At 38.2% G+C, this 16,977-nt stretch overlaps 2 protein-coding genes across 3 annotated transcripts in view; one reads left to right on the top strand and one right to left on the bottom strand.

Moving 5' to 3' along the window:
* The first annotated feature begins 117 nt into the window (after window positions 1-117).
* Window positions 118-9,459, top strand: prxl2b (peroxiredoxin like 2B). The gene is made up of 7 exons (XM_047346383.1): window positions 118-309; window positions 660-864; window positions 1,149-1,200; window positions 2,603-2,666; window positions 2,837-2,912; window positions 4,768-4,886; window positions 9,154-9,459. Exons 1-7 carry the CDS (start codon window positions 247-249, stop codon window positions 9,178-9,180), a joined length of 606 nt encoding a protein of 201 aa, XP_047202339.1. The 5' UTR covers window positions 118-246; the 3' UTR covers window positions 9,181-9,459.
* A 1,337-nt stretch (window positions 9,460-10,796) lies between these two features.
* mmel1 (membrane metallo-endopeptidase-like 1) overlaps window positions 10,797-16,977 on the bottom strand; it is a 33,371-nt gene continuing 27,190 nt past the window's right edge. For both annotated transcript variants that reach the window (XM_047348594.1, XM_047348595.1), the window contains one exon: window positions 10,797-16,404. In XM_047348594.1, the coding sequence (XP_047204550.1) occupies window positions 16,305-16,404 (100 nt within the window). In that variant the 3' untranslated portion in view covers window positions 10,797-16,304. The remainder of the gene's footprint in view (window positions 16,405-16,977) is intronic.

Here is a 16,977-nt window from a genome sequence, read left to right on the forward strand (position 1 = left end):
ATCACGAACTGAAACCGCTAAGCCCCGCCTCAAACTATTTCAATGCGCGTTCTGATTGGTTGAACGTTCAGCACTACTTGAATTTCATTGGATCAGTGGGCGTTACAGGAAGAAAGTGTTTTGCAACTGTTGTGCTAGTGTTGAGGGGGTCAAACGTGTTTACGGTGACACGCCGTTGTCCACTCCTGGTGGATTTTCTGAGAAACCGGTTTTATTTTCAGGTCTGTGTGGGTAAGCTGTAGAAAAATGGCTAAAGTGAATCTGTCTGAAGTTGGGAAGAACTTGCTGAAGAGTGCTGACAGTGGAGAGGTAAGCTGGATAAGGAGTCTGAAGGGTTTTAATGATTCTATCTGTTGATTTAGATGTTTTTGGTATTAATATAGTAAAATATGCTGCTGGTATGTTGTCTGTTTCCTTTAATTAATATTTAAATGAGGTGAAACTGCGGTATATCTGCATATACTTTACATAGGAAGAGTTTGGTGTGACATAATGATAATTTGATGAGAAGAGAGACATGACAATGAATCATGACCTTGTTACCATCAGTGGTTTAACAGAGAACTGCCTTCGTCAGCCCGTTTACCAGATATTCTCCCGTGAGTCAGATGTTGTCCACTCATTCCTTTTCGGGTTATGTTTTCCTCCCTGTGTTTCAGAAAGTGGAGCTCCAGTCTCTGTGGCAGGACCAGCCTTTGGTGGTCTTTTTCCTGCGCAGGTTCGGCTGCCAAGTGTGCCGATGGATGGCGGCAGAGATCAGCAAGCTGGAGCCTGACCTCAGGGCCAACGGGGTCTCGCTGGTGGGAGTCGGACCAGAGGAGTTAGGGCTCCAGGAGTTTAAGGAAGGAGGGTTTTTTAAAGGCTGTAAGCACAACTTACCTCATGCAAATATGACTTTAAATATGATGCCTTCGGGGTGTGAGATCAGATCTGGCCACATTCAAGCTGAGGCTAGAGATTAAATACAATCATTTACATTATTTGCGGTCTGAAACCATCATTTTAACATTGATGCACTCTTTTATAACAGAGGTATTCTTGTGGGTGTGTCACAGGGGATACAAGCATGCTTGTTGACTCCATTGTTTTCTACAGGCAGTCCTGTTGTGTAAATAGTGTAGAGCCTCATCTGTTACCTTCTCTTTCAGCCATTTATGTGGATGAAGAAAAAAAGTGTTACAAGGATTTGGGATTCAAACGGTGAGTGCATAAAATCCATGTTTAGATAAATGAAAACTAGGTTTCTTTTCTAAATCTGTCACACTGGCTGCAAAATAAACAATCTGAATTAGAGACGTTCATTTTAACTTAGACCTATAGTGCCCTGCAAAGGTATTAACACCCCTCCATCTTTGTCACATTACAACCACACATTTTTCTGTATTTTATTAAGATCTTATGTCAACATTTATTAAACATAACGTAGCAGATAAAAGAGAATAATGCAATATTTTCCTTTCTTTTTTTTTTTACAAATGAAACTTTATGAAAGGTGTCATTTGTATTTGTATGTACCAAGCTAACACTTTGTAAAAGTGGAATATGTCTCCACAAGTTTGGAACATCTGGAGACTTAAGCTTAGATAGACTGGATGGAGAATGCGAACATCAAGTCTCACCACAGATTCTCATTTGGACTTACGTCTGGACTTTAACTAGGTCATTCTAGCACATCAATATGCTTTGATTTAAGGCATTTCATTTTGGCTTAGGTTGTATGTTTGGGGCTGGTGTCCTTCTGGAAGGTGAACTTCCACCACACTCTCTGGTCTTCTGTAATCTCTATCAGGTTCTCATCCAGCATTGCTTTGAATCAGGTGTGACCAGCTTCCTTGTCCTTGCTGAACAGACCCCGTCACAGCATAATGGTGCCACCACAGCAGGGATTGTGTCTTCAGGGGTGTGTGCAGTGATAGTTTTCCTCCACACATATCGTTTTGGATGTAGGCTAAGAAGTTAAATATTTGTCTAATCTGACTAAAAAGCACTTTTTTTTCACATGCATTTTACATTACTTCTTATCCCTCTTCCATCAACATGTGGAGCGTATGACTAACAACTGTCCTATCAACAGATTACCCCACCTAAGCTGTGGATGTATGCAGCTCTTCCAGAGTTAAAATGGGTCTCTTGGCTCTGTTTTTGGGTGACAGGATGAACAGTGCTCCATAATAGGGTGTTAGGATATTGTTTTATAACCTAACCCTGAGTTAAACATCTCCACAACATCTTCCCTAACTTGTCTGCTGTGTTCCTTGGTCTTCACAATGCCATGTGTTCACTGATGTTCTTTAACAAACCTCTGAGGCCTTCATGGAACAGCTGGATTTATACTGAGAGTAAACTGCACATAGGTGGACTCTGTTTACTGACAAAATGTGACAATGTTTCTGGGGTATCAATAATTTAAGAAGGGACAGTAGGTAGTACTGCAATATAGTAATAAATTGGGTAAATGTTCGAATGTTTTAAAGTTTGGTTTGTATAAATAAATTAAATATCTCTCTGGTTTTTGCAAATTGTGGTGATGAATTACAAACTTAAGATTCTGTGGTTTTCTGATCAGCTCTAGTCAATAAAATGTATTTGTTTACCCACCCAGGTACAATGCTTTAAGTGTGGTTCCTGCTGCTTTAGGGAAGAAAGTGAGAGATGTATCTTCAAAGGTAGATATATTCATCTTTATATTATTGATAAAAAAGAATACTACTAACAAAAAAAAAAAAAAAAAAGTTTTCTGTTGTCCTTTATTCTTTAGAACTAATGTTATTCATATTAAAGTTACTATGCTGTCATATGGACTTTTCTGATCAAGTTTTGTCTCTGCTGTCTCCAGGCCAGTGCTGCAGGAATCCAGGGAAACTTTTCAGGAGATCTCATGCAGAGTGGTGGCATGATTATTGTGGCTAAAGGTATCATCTATATGTATATGTGAAAAGAAAGTGCAAATATACAGATATACACATTTTCCCTACATGGTCAGTCAGGTACAAATTTGGAAATGCGCTTTTGCTATGTATCCTCTAGATGGCAGTGGTGTATGACCCTGCTTAACCAGTATAACCACTGTTGTCCTTTAGGTTGGAGCTCAGCAGGGGTACAGACTACCATCACTTCTTTATTTCTTGTTTCTAAATCAATTTTAAGGTTACATTTTGTCCTGCTTTGAAAAATCTAATTTATTATTTCTCAGAAATCATAAATTCCAGTTAATAAGTCACAGTTGAAAATTAATTATATCACCTCCTCATGACATTGATTTTCTATACCTGTGAATGAGAGTGACATATAATTTTGCTGTTGATTCAGATCATTTTCAGGGTCAAGTTAAACACCAGGGGCCAAAAATAGAAGATTGTTGCACCGCTCCACTCAGTTAATGTGCTAATACTCTCTTTTATGGTGCTGCGGGGCAGCTTGTCCTGATACAAAGGAATCATGGGTCACTCTGTCCTGTGTAGCTTCATAATTATGTCTTTGTTCCAACTAAACCCCTTCTTGGAAATAGTCCCATCTTCTCACCGAATACTAATTAATCCTGGGATGTTACCAGTTTATGGTAAGATGATAAGTTATGGTGGGTTTGTAATGCAAAACATAACAGCGCTGAAAAAAATGCAGCATTTTGAAAACATACAGGGATAAAGCAGTCTGCCTTATGACTAGATGTGTTAATATTTCATAAAATATATTGATTGCGATGGGAAAATATTAAACTTGGGAAAGAACAGAAAAACAAGACTTTAGCTTAACATAAATTGTTTCACGGTTTCACAGTCTTACATAATAACAAAATATTAATAAAAAATGTGAAATAATGCAGGAATATTTTAGAAATCTAAAAGACTAAGAACAAGAATTAAACAAAGAAAATCTATTAAGCAGACTTGAGTATGTTGAGTAAGTCCTCTCTGCCAATGCCAAACAGATAATTCTGCTAGTGATTCCTGTTTGGAGGCCTTTTATTGGATTGGATGAATGAAGTTGAAAGAATCAAGACATGTTAGCTATTTAAACATGTAATCATTTAACACAGAGGGGCATACACAGCCCTATCTGCCTGGCACCTCCTCCTCACCTGCTTGGTCACACATTACTGTGGGATGGTATCCCATTCCTTAAACAGCATTTGAAGCAAGTCAGCCAGTGTGGTTCTGGAGGAAGTCTCTGATAAAGATCAGATCTGCGGTGGGGGGGGTGCAAACATTGACATCTTGGATAATAGAGGTTTGTCGCATGCTTTGGATATATGGGATTTCCACCGGTGGCAGAATCTAATCTAAGTATCTCTCTACATTAAGATTACCTCCAATGATGACATGCGTTGGGTTTCGAGAGAAGAAGATTCTGCCCCATACCATCACACTTCCTCCACCAAATGCTGTTTGGCATTTACTAAAGGGTTTGGCAGGTTTTACCCACCTCTGCTACCCAACAAACAAATACATTTTCCTTACAAGTGTGGGTCCATTTAAGGGGAAATAAACTGGGTTTCCAATAGAAAGGTTTTGTTATCACAAAAGAAATGAGCAGGCAAAAAATTATTTAACATTTTCTGCTAAGTTTATTTATCCTTGATGGGATGAAGGTGACTGATATGTGTTTGTTGCTATGAATAAATGCTCATATTATCTTTCCTAAACATCTTAGAGGAAACCTGTATTTCCAAATATTTTAGCAACCTAAAAACATGCATAATCTTTTTCTTACAAAGTTAGGAAGCTATTCAATGGAAAATGACTTCCACTTGTTTCCTGCTGTGTAAAGGTGGAGAAAAAGTGTTACTCCACTTCATCCAGGATTCACCAGGAGACTTTGTACCTCTGGAGGACATCTCCACGGCTCTCGGTATCTCATCCACAGTGAAAGCCGGGCAGAAACCGGTGGTAAGACCTCTTCATTCGTTAAACTAATGCCCCCGACTAAATAACACCGGATTAAGCTGCATACTAAATGGTTAAAAAGAATAGAGGGGACAGAGTACTTTTCCAATCATGACTCTGTTTTACGTCAATAGATACTGATGCAGCAGATATGTCTCTCACAGGCAATTTCACACCTATTACTCCATCTTAGTGGTCTGTCAGGATCTGTTTAAAGGGTCCGGAAAGCTTATGCACTGAAATTGATTAGCTCTGTTCCTAAAAATGCAAGAAGAGGCATTGTTCACCTGACCTTTTTGCTGCAGATTTAATCCTTTCTTTTCCTTTTAGTGATGTAAATTCTCTGACTGATCATTTTAATGAACATTGTCTCTCTATTTTGGACAGTATCTGCCCCATTAGAAAGAAATCCTGACCTGTTTTAAACTCTACACAGTAGGTAAATGATAGTATCCACTGTTTGAAGCGTACTGGTAGAAAAATGTAACCCATTTACAGTGCATCTTCTGTGCTTAAATGATCTTTTAGCTTCTTTTAATAATACAGCCGAAGAAGCAAGAGCATCCTATTTTTCTAATCTGATTGCTAGGAGCAAATTTAACTATTAACTGTTTTTTAACACCATCAGGGTCGTTACTACACCTGCTTCACCTTCTGTTCCTATTTTTTCAAATGATTGGCAACTTTTTCTTTCTCATTTCATAGACAAAGTCATTAAGGTGAGAAATAAGATTTATCCCCCTGGGTTGACAATTGCCTCTCCAGCTCAGCCTGTTATTTCAGATCGTTTTCAGCCAGTGTCCTTATCTGAACTGGGTAAGGTGGTTAGCACCATGAAGGCATCTTCCTGCTCTCTGGACATTCTACCAGCATGCTTGTTTAAGAGTGGTTTTCAGTGCAATGGTCCTACTGTACCTAACCTAGTAAATGCTTCTTTAGCTTCTGGTCAGGTACCTGTTTGTCTGAAGAGCGCTGTCGTCCATCTGCTTTTGAAAAAGGTTAATTTGGATCCTTCTGTTTTCAGCAGTTACAGAACCATATCAAAGATTTTAGAGAAGTTTGCGGTCAGGCAGGTAACTGCTGCTCTTGATCAGTACACCTTTATGGAGCACTTTCAGTCAGGTTTTTTTAAATTCCACTTAACTGAAACGCCTCTTCTTAGATTCTGTAATGGTATTTTAATGCCAAAAAAGCAAGAACAGAAGAAATATGTTTCACCTCACTGCAATTGCAAAACCCCACAAGCGTCTGAATACGGTGGTTCGAAGAATGAGCCACATTATTGATCGTGGGTCTGTGATGTCATTGTCTAATGTGCCATGAAATAGAAATCATATCTGAAAAGAAACTTCTGTTTATATTCTAATTACACTGTTACAAGGACTAACCACTCTTGGGTCAGTGATCTAATTTCTCAAGTCCAGAACTTTATAGAGTTTGTCCTGTGATCATCGGATCTTTTGATATGCCAGATAAATTCACCACATAAACTTCAACCATTTTGCCTCCTGGCTCTGTTGCCTGTTTCCAACAAAACACCCCACATCAGAGCTGTTGGAGCGTACCCCCATGACCTGTCTGACGACCAACGAATGTCATTGGGAACAGAATAGACCTTGTTTCCTCTCTCGGGTCATAATGTGTCTGGAACAAGAGCAAGGCACAAGGTAAAACTGTCTTAAGTTTAGAAGGAGGTTCAGACAAAGTTGAAGATTTAGTAAAAAACATTCTAGAAACTGGACTGGCAGACTGGGGTGGTGGTCCTGGCCTGCTGGCCCCCTGTAGCCAAGACCTACAGCATGTGCTGTGGCGGTTCGCAGCCGAGTGTGTAGCGGCTGGGATGAAGATCAGCTCCTCCAAGTCCGAGGTCATGGTTCTCGAGCAGAAAAGGGTGGCTTGTCCTCTTCAGGTTGGAGGGGAGTTCCTGCCTCAAGTGGAGGAGTTCAAGTATCTCGGGGTCTTGTTCACGAGTGAGGGAAGAATGGAGGGGGAGATTGACAGACGGATCGGTGTGGCTGCCGCAGTAATGGGGGCGCTGTGCCGGTCCGTTGTGGTGAAGAGAGAGCTGAGCCGAAAAGCGAAGCTCTCGATTTACCGGTCGGTCTACGTTCCTACCCTCACCTATGGCCATGAACTTTGGGTCATGACCGAAAGAACGAGATCCCGGATACAAGCGGCTGAAATGAGCTTCCTCTGTAGGGTTGCCTGGCACTCCCTTAGAGATAGGGTGAGGAGCTCGGCCATCTGGGAGGGGCTCGGAGTAGAGCCACCGCTCCTCCACATCGAGAGGAGCCAGTTGAGGTGGCTCGGGCATCTATACCGGATGCCTCCTGGACGCCTTCCTCGGGAGGTGTTCCTGGCACGTCCCACCGGGAGGAGGCCCAGGGGACGGCCCAGGACACGCTGGAGGGACTATGTCTCTCGGCTGACCTGGGAACGCCTTGGGCTCCCCCCAGAGGAGCTGGAGGAGGTGTCTGGAGAAAGGGACGTCTGGGTGTCTCTGCTGAGTCTGCTGCCCCCGCGTATTATGTTCGTTGTTAGCTAGTTTGTCATTAAAAAACGTTGTTAAAAGGCAGCTATTACCAATTTTACTTTTTTCCTTCTATAGTTCCCATAGTTACATTTATTTTCATGTCCGAAGCCAAAACAATATGTGAAAAGCAGGAAAGAAACCAAACGAAGCCAAAATCTATAACAAAATGTCCAACTTAGACAGAATAATGGAAAAGTTTCTAGGTCAAATGTGAATTCATAAGACAAAGGTTTATAGGATGGTTTCACCAGTAAATTTCTGGATAATGTCTGCAGTTATGTTGTCTGAGTATAGTAGCATGCAGATCTAGTAAACTGGCTCCCCATCCTGGGATTTAAAAGCGGTTTGTGGTTAACCAAGTCCTTCTGTAAAATTGGCAAATGACCGCCTGCTACAAAAAATCTGTCAAAAAGTGAAAATTATGGCAATGTTTAGGTAGAAGTTGCAATTCATGCTCCATTTCTGACCAGCATTGTTACTCTGATGGACAAATGTGTGGTTCAGCACTCCCATTTCTCATAACAACTCTGCCATCAGTATTTTATTTCAACAAGCTGTGCAGTGTGAAACATGAGAGCAGTGAATGGAAGTAGCTGGAAATCCAACTTTTCTCCACATAATCATGCTGTGTTTTACCACGTTCCAGTAATAAAGATGTCAAATGTTTCTCTGAGGACATCATCAGTCATGCCACTCAAACTCTATGAGTATGTCTATATAGTAAGTTTTCTCACAACAACATGTCATTGATTCCTAAAAAGTTACTTCAGCTAGTCGAACACATTCTGTATGTGGGTTGGAAGGGAAGTTAAAATACAGATCTATGTAATCTTTCCTAAATTTGGCTCGAATGCGTAATGGAAAAAAAATCAAGACATCAAAACTGGAAACCACATTATAATGACGTATTTTCTGAAAAGATTTGTTTTATCCCACCATTGCTATGATGGTCTGGCTGCTGACTCCTGTAGAGCTATCTGTCGTTGCCATGGCATAAACTGTGACATGAAACCAAAAGTTGTTTGATAATACTGTTTTAGTTTTTTTTCATATTTCAGTGTTGATTATCTTTGCATCATCCTAGTTAAATCTTTTTTTTTTTTTTTTTTTTACCAGAGCCCAAACACTGCATTTCATGACGTCAAATCCAGCTTTGTCCCAAAAACCATCAAACCAACTGTGGTGAAAAAAGCGAGTCATACTACTCATGAAATAATAAATAATAAAAACTGGTCATTTTAGCAAATAAGGGAATAGAAAAGTTAAATGATCAGTTAAAAACTACCAAATTTAGAATTTGTTGTGTCTTTTAAAGTACTTACATGTTCAGGTAGGGTTGTGCGACTACAACATCTGATCCATTTTAATTCATTGTTTCAGCTCCACAAAAGAAAAATACTTTAAAACATTTTTAAATAAATGCTTAGAAACAACATTTAAAAAACAGCTCAATGTTTAAGTCTTTGATCAAATGTAGAACAAAATGACAAAACAAACCAGCAATCTTGACTATTAAAAATTAAAAGTCAGCATTTGTGTGGGTAAAATCTATTGTCTTCTAATTTATTTTGGCAGCTGTTTAATAGCTTCTAAGAAAACCTACTTGAAATCGATCACAGCTGAACAACATGAAGATATTTAGATTAATGGTTGATTATCAGGGTCTCAGCTTCATCAGTCAGGTTGTAAATATATCAGAAAGCTCATTTGTTACGCTCTTTGTGCCCTCTCTTGCAGTGCAATGATGATGTTTGCACACGATGAAGCAGTAGCGGCCAGTTTCGCCTGAAATGAAAGTCAGCAAGATAAAGAAGAGGAGTGATGTTATCTTGATAATATTCCACATTAGCCTTTTTGTCTTTGTAATGTGATTATTACCTTTTATAAAATCTGTGTGTACATGAAGCTAATGCTTACCTGTATCTTTATGGTACAAAAAACATTTTTTTGATTCTGATGTAACTTAATTCATTTTTACACTTAATTTTGACTCTGTGAAAATATGTGTTTCAATCAATAAAATGTTTTGGAGCTAAATGTCTACACAGCATATCTACATTATTATGATAATTGTCACTCCCTTATAATAAATGTCATCTTAAGACACTTAAAAAAAATCCAATTTATACACATAAAGTCCAATCATTTTTCAATTACTTAAATTCCAATTTGATCCTAGTTAATAAACAATGCAGACAAGTTTATTATATTAGTTTATTATTCAAATTGGTAAAGTTTTCTATCTGGGAAAACCCAGCCTATTGCATCAAGCCACTGGCTTTGCACCAATCCCTCCTCCTGGACTTTTATTGTTTATTATATATATGTTTTTATATATATGGCATTGATTGCTGGTAAGGATTGGGTGAAGGTTTGGGGTATAACGGCTTTCAAATGACTATTAAAAATATTTCTTAGATTATTTCAATATTTTTTCCACCTTTGACGTGACATATATTTTGTACAATTCAACACAAAATAAACAAATCTATGGAAAAACAAAAGAAAGGTGTGCCTTAAATCATTACTTTCCTGAAGTAACATTTGGTTTACAGCATTCCGTCTTCTTTGGTTGGAGCATCTTGGAAAATGGGGACACCTCTCTTTCACTGCATCTTCTTTGAAAAGCCCAGAGATAGTCAGCACAAATGTTTAGTTTCATCACGCAACAATACCCTCATCTACAAGGTTCTGGGAATTTTCTGCTAGGCCTGGATGTTCTCTTTCTTACAACCCAACTCCTTAGTCCAGACATATGGAGAATAAAGGGCCTTGTTGTCACATGTAAAACCCAATCAGTACTTGTTAGTTGAAGCTGCTTCGTCATTGTTGTTTTCGGGCTCTTGGCAGCCTCATGGATCTGTTTCCATCTGGTCTTTTTCTCAGTTATAGGAAGCATCCAGTTTCTGTAATGTCACTGTTATCCCACACCTTCAAGTATTGATCAGTGCCTTCATTGTGCTGTGGTATAGGCAGCACATAATGCTGTTGAATTACTCTGCTCCTAACTGTTACCTTTATAAAATGAGGTAATGTTGATTGTTTGTAAACTCTCAACAAACTATGGCTTAAGCTAAGGATGCAAATGGAAAAATGTCAGTAAAATCCTGCTAGGAGACCTGGACTATACTTGAATTATACAGCAAATGCATCACATCAAAGGAAAACAAATAAAGTTTTAAAATTATTGGTAATTGTTGATAATTCCTGTATTTGGAAGTGACTTCAGAGCCTGTAATGAATCAAACGATCCAATATTTTAAAAAAGAAACACAAAAAAGAAATGTTGAATTCCAATTTGTCTTGGTTCTGTATTCTGTTAAACACTTGTTGATTTAAATGAATGTAAAAAGTAAGGAGAAGACATTTAAAGCAGACTCTTGATATTGCACCAGTGGAGACAGTCACTTTAATAGCAATAATTACAGATCTGAGTCACAAAAATAGCCGTCTAGATAATTACATAGCAGCAGGAACATTCATAGAAACATCTTTAACATCTGAGGTCTTGCAAAACAACAGTTTTACTTGATAAATATTTCTTTAGATAAATAATTATCTCTGAAGGGTGTACAGATGAAACTGATTAATACAGTATATAGAAAATAATTGCATTTGTACTTCGCTGATGATTTCATAACAACATTTTCACTATTTAAGTAAATGTGAGAAAAACTGAAGTCATAAACAATGCTACCTGATTTTTTATCAGGCATTATGCACAATCTACAATGATACATTTTCTTTTTATATAAAGTCTGTGTTCAGTTTAGAACATCTGCACTGTTTTTAAGGAAAAATATACAAGAATCAAACTTGTTGATCCTCTACCAGCAATCCAAAGCTGCATCATAACCAGAAATTCAGCCTCCAGCTCTGATTCCTACAATCATAACAACCTTTATGTTTGTTTTCTAACTGTTTGACAGTTTGGGAAATATTAAAAGGGTTTCAGAAAATGAGTTAATCAGAAGGATTTACTCATGTTTGTTAAATATGAAGCTGCTGCTAGTTAGTGGTTAGCTTAGCCTAGCCTAGCACAAAGAGCTAGTCTTTACATTTGTTCATCTGCACTTCAGCAAATTCCTGACACAAAATTCTGTTTTTTGTTCTCATTAAGTAAAAATTAAAAATAAAAAAACTAAATTTTTCAAAGAAAGTCGCTTGTTCACTTGTTTATCACACTCCAGTGTAGACAAAAACAGAGCTAGATAGTAAAACCATCTTTTTACCAACTTTTCTTCATGCTGAATTAATCCGTGGCAATCCTCTAGGGCTAATATTCGTCCTTTTCTATTTCCTAACCTCAATCTTTTTACCAGACCACCTTCCATTTTGAAACCGTGAACATATACTGTTAAGACCCTACGTACTTAATCATTGTTTATGAGTTAGTTTCTCTTGTTGGTTCAGCATTTTAAAGAATTATGGACACAGTTAGTTAAAAAAAATTTCACTTCTCACTTGCATTTAAATTTAATTGCATAGCATTTTTTTGAAGATTTTGTATAGCTCCCTACCTGCATTATTGTGGTTCTGATCCCCATTTGGCCTTTCCGACCCTTATATAATATGACAGATAATGGCCCCTGATCAAGCCAAGATAATTATGAGCCATCTCCTGCTTGTGGATAACATTTATTGGTGTTACATAACCACCTTTTCATTCAGTAGGCTTGAGTAGATTATAGAAAATTACTTTAAATCGTGCCCAAGGGAGTAGAGTGACCCAAATTTGTCAAGCATGAAAGGACCAAAACTACAACTACATTAAATGTCAAAGGGGGGAAATGACAAGCATTCTCTTCTAGTCTTCATCTGTAACAAAAATATAGTGCATACAATTTGGTGTGTGCCCTTTTAAAACATTTGTGACTTTTCTTAACTGTAGGGTTGAAGATTTGCCAATTTACTAACTTCAGACACTGTCTGTGCAAGTGCAACCCTTACAGACCAGCCTTTTCTCAGGTGTTGAGGCATCTTTAAGTATATCACCCATCCTTACACCACGCCTCATTGTGGTTGAATGGAAGGCTCTGGAAGACTCCAGACCTTGGTTGAAGGCATCAAAACCGCCTTTTGAGATATGATCTCACTTCATTCTTTCAATCTCTTCCCACAACAATTCTTGGGGAGGTTTGGAACGCAAACCGAGAGATATATCCCACTTTGGCATTGCTCGCTGTTCCACACAAAAAACCAGTGAGACATCTTTATCACTGTAGAGGAAGCATTAATCCATCTATGGACATCTTGCTCCATTCTACACCCATTCATGAAACTCCTCAGTTCGTAGCAGTAACTCACTCCCAACTTAAGGGGGGGCATCCACATCTTCTTTCAGTTAAAATAATGTCAAGTCCCAGAAAATAAATGTAACAGAAGCAGATAATTAAAAATATACTTTACTTTTTCAGCTTGATCACAGGTATTAATATGATGTGACACAGAAGTACATTTCTTTAGCAACTGGCCTGTAGGCTGAATAGGACTCAGATTTATCTTGACCCCACACAAAGTGAAGAGGATAGTTCGAGAAATAAAAAATGTCTCCAAAGCAAACTGTCACCAACAACCATTATAGATGATGTCTATGTGCCATGCATTTGTTTGGTATTCATGTCACAAAAACATATTTTCTGTTGGACCATCACAAACGTAAACATGTAGAGTTTGCTAAACGCTGTTGGGATTTTAAAGGGAACAAGGGGCTTTCTCTAAATTAGACTAGGATTGAGGTGGGTTTGGCATGAAATAAAGGATGAATATGGGGAAAGCCACCTGAGACCCACAGTAAAGTATGGAGGAGGAGCTATGATGCTGTGGGCCTGTTTGTCTCCCAAAAACCCTGGAAAGTACACGGTATCATGAAAAATCAGGTCATTCTAAATAAAGTCTCATGGAATCTGCAAGTAAACTGGAAATGGGTCTCCAGTGGATATTTCAGCAGGATAATGATTCAAAACAGATGACCTGATAGAGATAGAAAGGCTGAAACATTTTTTGGTGAATCTCAGTGCCCCACCTAAACCCTACAGAGCCTTAGCCTGTAGGCTAAGCTAAAGATTATACAACCACAGTAAAAGACATCCGTTGGAAGGTTTTTTACACATCTTTAGAGTGGGGCCAGTAACTGTGGAAGTTTCTGTATTTCTGGTACATTCTGAGCATTTCTAAATGAAATGATAAATTAAAAATCTGGGTTACTCTCATTTGACACACACGGCCAAATTCAACGATCAGTAAATTCTTAATCCATGGAAGATATTCTGGTAAAATTAGGGCAAAACAATTAAACAACTGCCTGTAAAGAACAACACAGCTCTCTTCATTTGCACCAACTAAAACCAGTTAATATGTGAATGTTTAGTGGAAGTATCCATGCATTTTGACGTCCATTATAATACTTATTTAGTATAATTTTATATTGTAGGTGGAGTATATTTCTCAAATGTCAAACATTTACTTGACAAGTGACTCAGTAAATAAGAAAATCGGCTTTAAGTTGATTTTAGTAATTAGATTAAAAAACTTAACTCATAGATTCATTACAAACAGAGTGATTCTGTTTCTCAAATTTTGTTTTTTTTTAAACAATTATATTATGGCCTACAAAATCATGGGGAATACTGCTGACTTCACAGTTGCCCAGCAGACAGTCACTGACAGCCTTGAAAGAAGGGAAAGCCAAAAAAGGTAGTTTCTAAAGTGGTTGGCTGTTCATAGTGTGCTGCATCTAAGCATATTAATGGAAGTTTAGTGGAAGGAAAATAGTAAATAAAATATAATAAGCACAACCCTAAATGATTGTACTTTTCTTGGACCTCCTGAGAAACTCAATCTTGGGTTTTCATTTGCTGTAAGCAGGATGTTTGCACAGTGGTATAGTTGTTAGTGCTGTTGCCTTGCAGCCAGAAAGTCCTGGGTTTGAATCCTGGCTAGGGCCTTTTTGTAAGGAGTTTGCATGCATGGGTTCTTTCTGGGTACTCCAGCTTAATAAGTGATTTAAATACTCTCTGTAAATTTGCTTTAGGAGTAAGTGTGTGCATGCATGGTTTATGTGTCTCTGTTCCCCCCGCCGCCACCCTGCAGGGACAAGTGGGTATACAGACGATGGATGGATTCACTCTAAGCCATGAACATTAAAATTAACAGAAACTCTTGAAGTGTATAATTCTGTGCAATCCATCCATATGGGTTTCACATTATGAACTGAATTACTAAAATAAAATAACTTTATGATGATATACTAATTTACTGAGATGCACCTGTAATTTAGCAGTACACGCATCAGCTTTTATGAGGAGAACCATCTGTCATTTGAATTTCCCTACCCTATCATGTTTATTTCAACAGTATTTGCCAGGAGGTGAAGACTAGGAGACAGACTATAAATTATCAGTATTCACATTCAATAATGCAGTCTCTGTCGAGACCTAACAGTCATGTTCAGTTTACCAAGGCATCCTAAATTTAATGCGCGACAGCAAATATTCTAACCAGCTGTCTATTGGCTGCGCTTTTCTACTGCGTTTGAAAGCTCTGCTCAGCCGGCATGTAATATGATGTAGGTTCGGCTTTGATTCTCCTGTCATTACCTGTTAATAAGGGTAGAAAATAACAGTCCGGGTCCTGGCCAATCTTCTAAATGGCAACAATCTTTAGTGATGTGGCCTTCGGCTTCGCCAATTGGCTGCAGCGGTCGTCTCGTTTTGGCAGACTGAACCTTTCCTTTCATCTTACAGCGAACTGATCAGTGTGAAGTCAGAAGGCAGAAGGCTTCATCATCTCCTGCACTTCCATGTGTGTATTGAAGAGGTTTCCTTTCTCTTTCATGTAACTGCCTGTGCATTGAGGCTAAAAATCATGCAATTACTCTTTCCTCTCTGGAGATCAGGTTTACAACAAGTCAGCAGTGATTTTGGAAAAGATACTATACAAATTGGATGATCTGACAAACTGAACAGAAGTTTTAATTGTTCATCCAAGTGTGAATGAATAAAAATGTGAAAGCTATGAATGGAAGGCATCAGGCCTCAACATCTAGAACCCCTCTAAACTAGGAGAACTTCTCTCTCCAATTATTACCAGCAAACCCTCCTCTTGCAATCTTGATGATTTCTGCAATAAATGTGGGCTAACAATCGTCTGCAGAAATGGAGAGAAAAAGATTTGGATTGCTTTGTAAATGCTAAATGTTTAGTGTAAAAAATATGCAAAGCCACAGTTCAATATGAATGCTAATTTAAAACGTAAAGCTGCAAAGGTTTAACAGTCTTAAAGTCTCTAGGTGATTTGTTTTTACATGACAGTGACCAAACCTTCTGTGTCTAATTCGCTGTGGCTTTACTTTAGCAAAGCCCCTTACATTTATTTTATACCCTTTCAAACAGAGATTTGTTCAATCATTTTCTCTCTAAAGTGGCACTATGTCCTAGAAGCAGTATATAAGACCTTACAAAGGCAACTTCAGGCCAAGATGTGACCAGATACATCAGAAAGACCTATATAAAGATGACTTTTTAATGATTTGTTCATCAAAGCTTTAAATCCAGCCAGGCAGGCTTTAACCCTCCCTCAATGTCATGTGTTTTAAATGTAGGCTTTTTTATTAATGAACCCACTTGTTTTCTTTACTAGGATACAAGAAAAAGAACAAGTGACCTCCTCAACCAGAGACAACTCTTCCAACAACTCGACTTAGGTATGTAGGAAACAAGTGTGTAGTCCATGATATCATACAGGTTTTAAACAACCACACATCTGGGTCTATGTTTGAGTCATTGCTCTGCATTGGATAACTCTACATCATTTGTCAGCAAGGTTTCTTAAAAAGTTAAACTTGTTCTCTTGATTTAAGTTGCCAAAAACAAAAAGTAGTGGGATTTCTACCAGACACGGCATTTCTGCTCAGGGTTCATAGGACTGCCTATCGGGCACTGAAAGGCTTCTGAGAAGGCTTCGAAATTCTGGAGCGATCCAAGCACCCTGAGGACGAGAGAAACAAATATAAGATGGGTAATAAAAACGTTTCTCACTGATCCTAGTAATATATCTGCTTAGAAATAAATGTAAAGCCAATCATCGAGTGCCTTGAGCTGTAGCTAGGTCATTACAGTGCCTTACAAAAGGTACATACCCTCTAAATGTCTGCATAGTTTGTCAAATCACAGTTTCAACGTATTTCATTTGGATTTTATATGATAGACCACAAAGTAGTAAAACATTGTCGAGAAGAAAAAAAAATACATATAAATTGATGTGTGGTCTTTTGCAGTGGTGTGTGTTTGTAAATAAGTAAGTAAAGGTTTATTTATATAGCACATTTTCACAGACAGGATGTCACAAAGTGCTTCACAAGAAGGGTAACACAACAGAATACGCAGCAAAATACAATGTTCAAAACAAAACATATCATAAAAACTAAAGTCTAACTAAAAGCTAAAAATGTCTTTAGCTGTTTTTTTTAAAAGTGTCCACAGAGTCCAAACTTCTTAGCAAGAGAGGCAGTGCATTCCACAGTCTGCGTGCAACAGCTTGGGAAGATCAGTCTCCTCGAGC

Source organism: Girardinichthys multiradiatus, chromosome 20 (genome assembly GCF_021462225.1).
Source record: "Girardinichthys multiradiatus isolate DD_20200921_A chromosome 20, DD_fGirMul_XY1, whole genome shotgun sequence".
NCBI lineage: Eukaryota > Metazoa > Chordata > Actinopteri > Cyprinodontiformes > Goodeidae > Girardinichthys > Girardinichthys multiradiatus.

Bases quoted from the DNA above. Each gene is read 5' to 3' on its own strand.
- prxl2b (XM_047346383.1), top strand. From the start codon at position 247: ATGGCTAAAGTGAATCTGTCTGAAGTTGGGAAGAACTTGCTGAAGAGT. The intron at 865-1,148 runs GTAAGCACAACT...CTTCTCTTTCAG, and splicing joins AGGAGGGTTTTTTAAAGGCT to CCATTTATGTGGATGAAGAA. The intron at 2,667-2,836 runs GTAGATATATTC...TGCTGTCTCCAG, and splicing joins TGAGAGATGTATCTTCAAAG to GCCAGTGCTGCAGGAATCCA.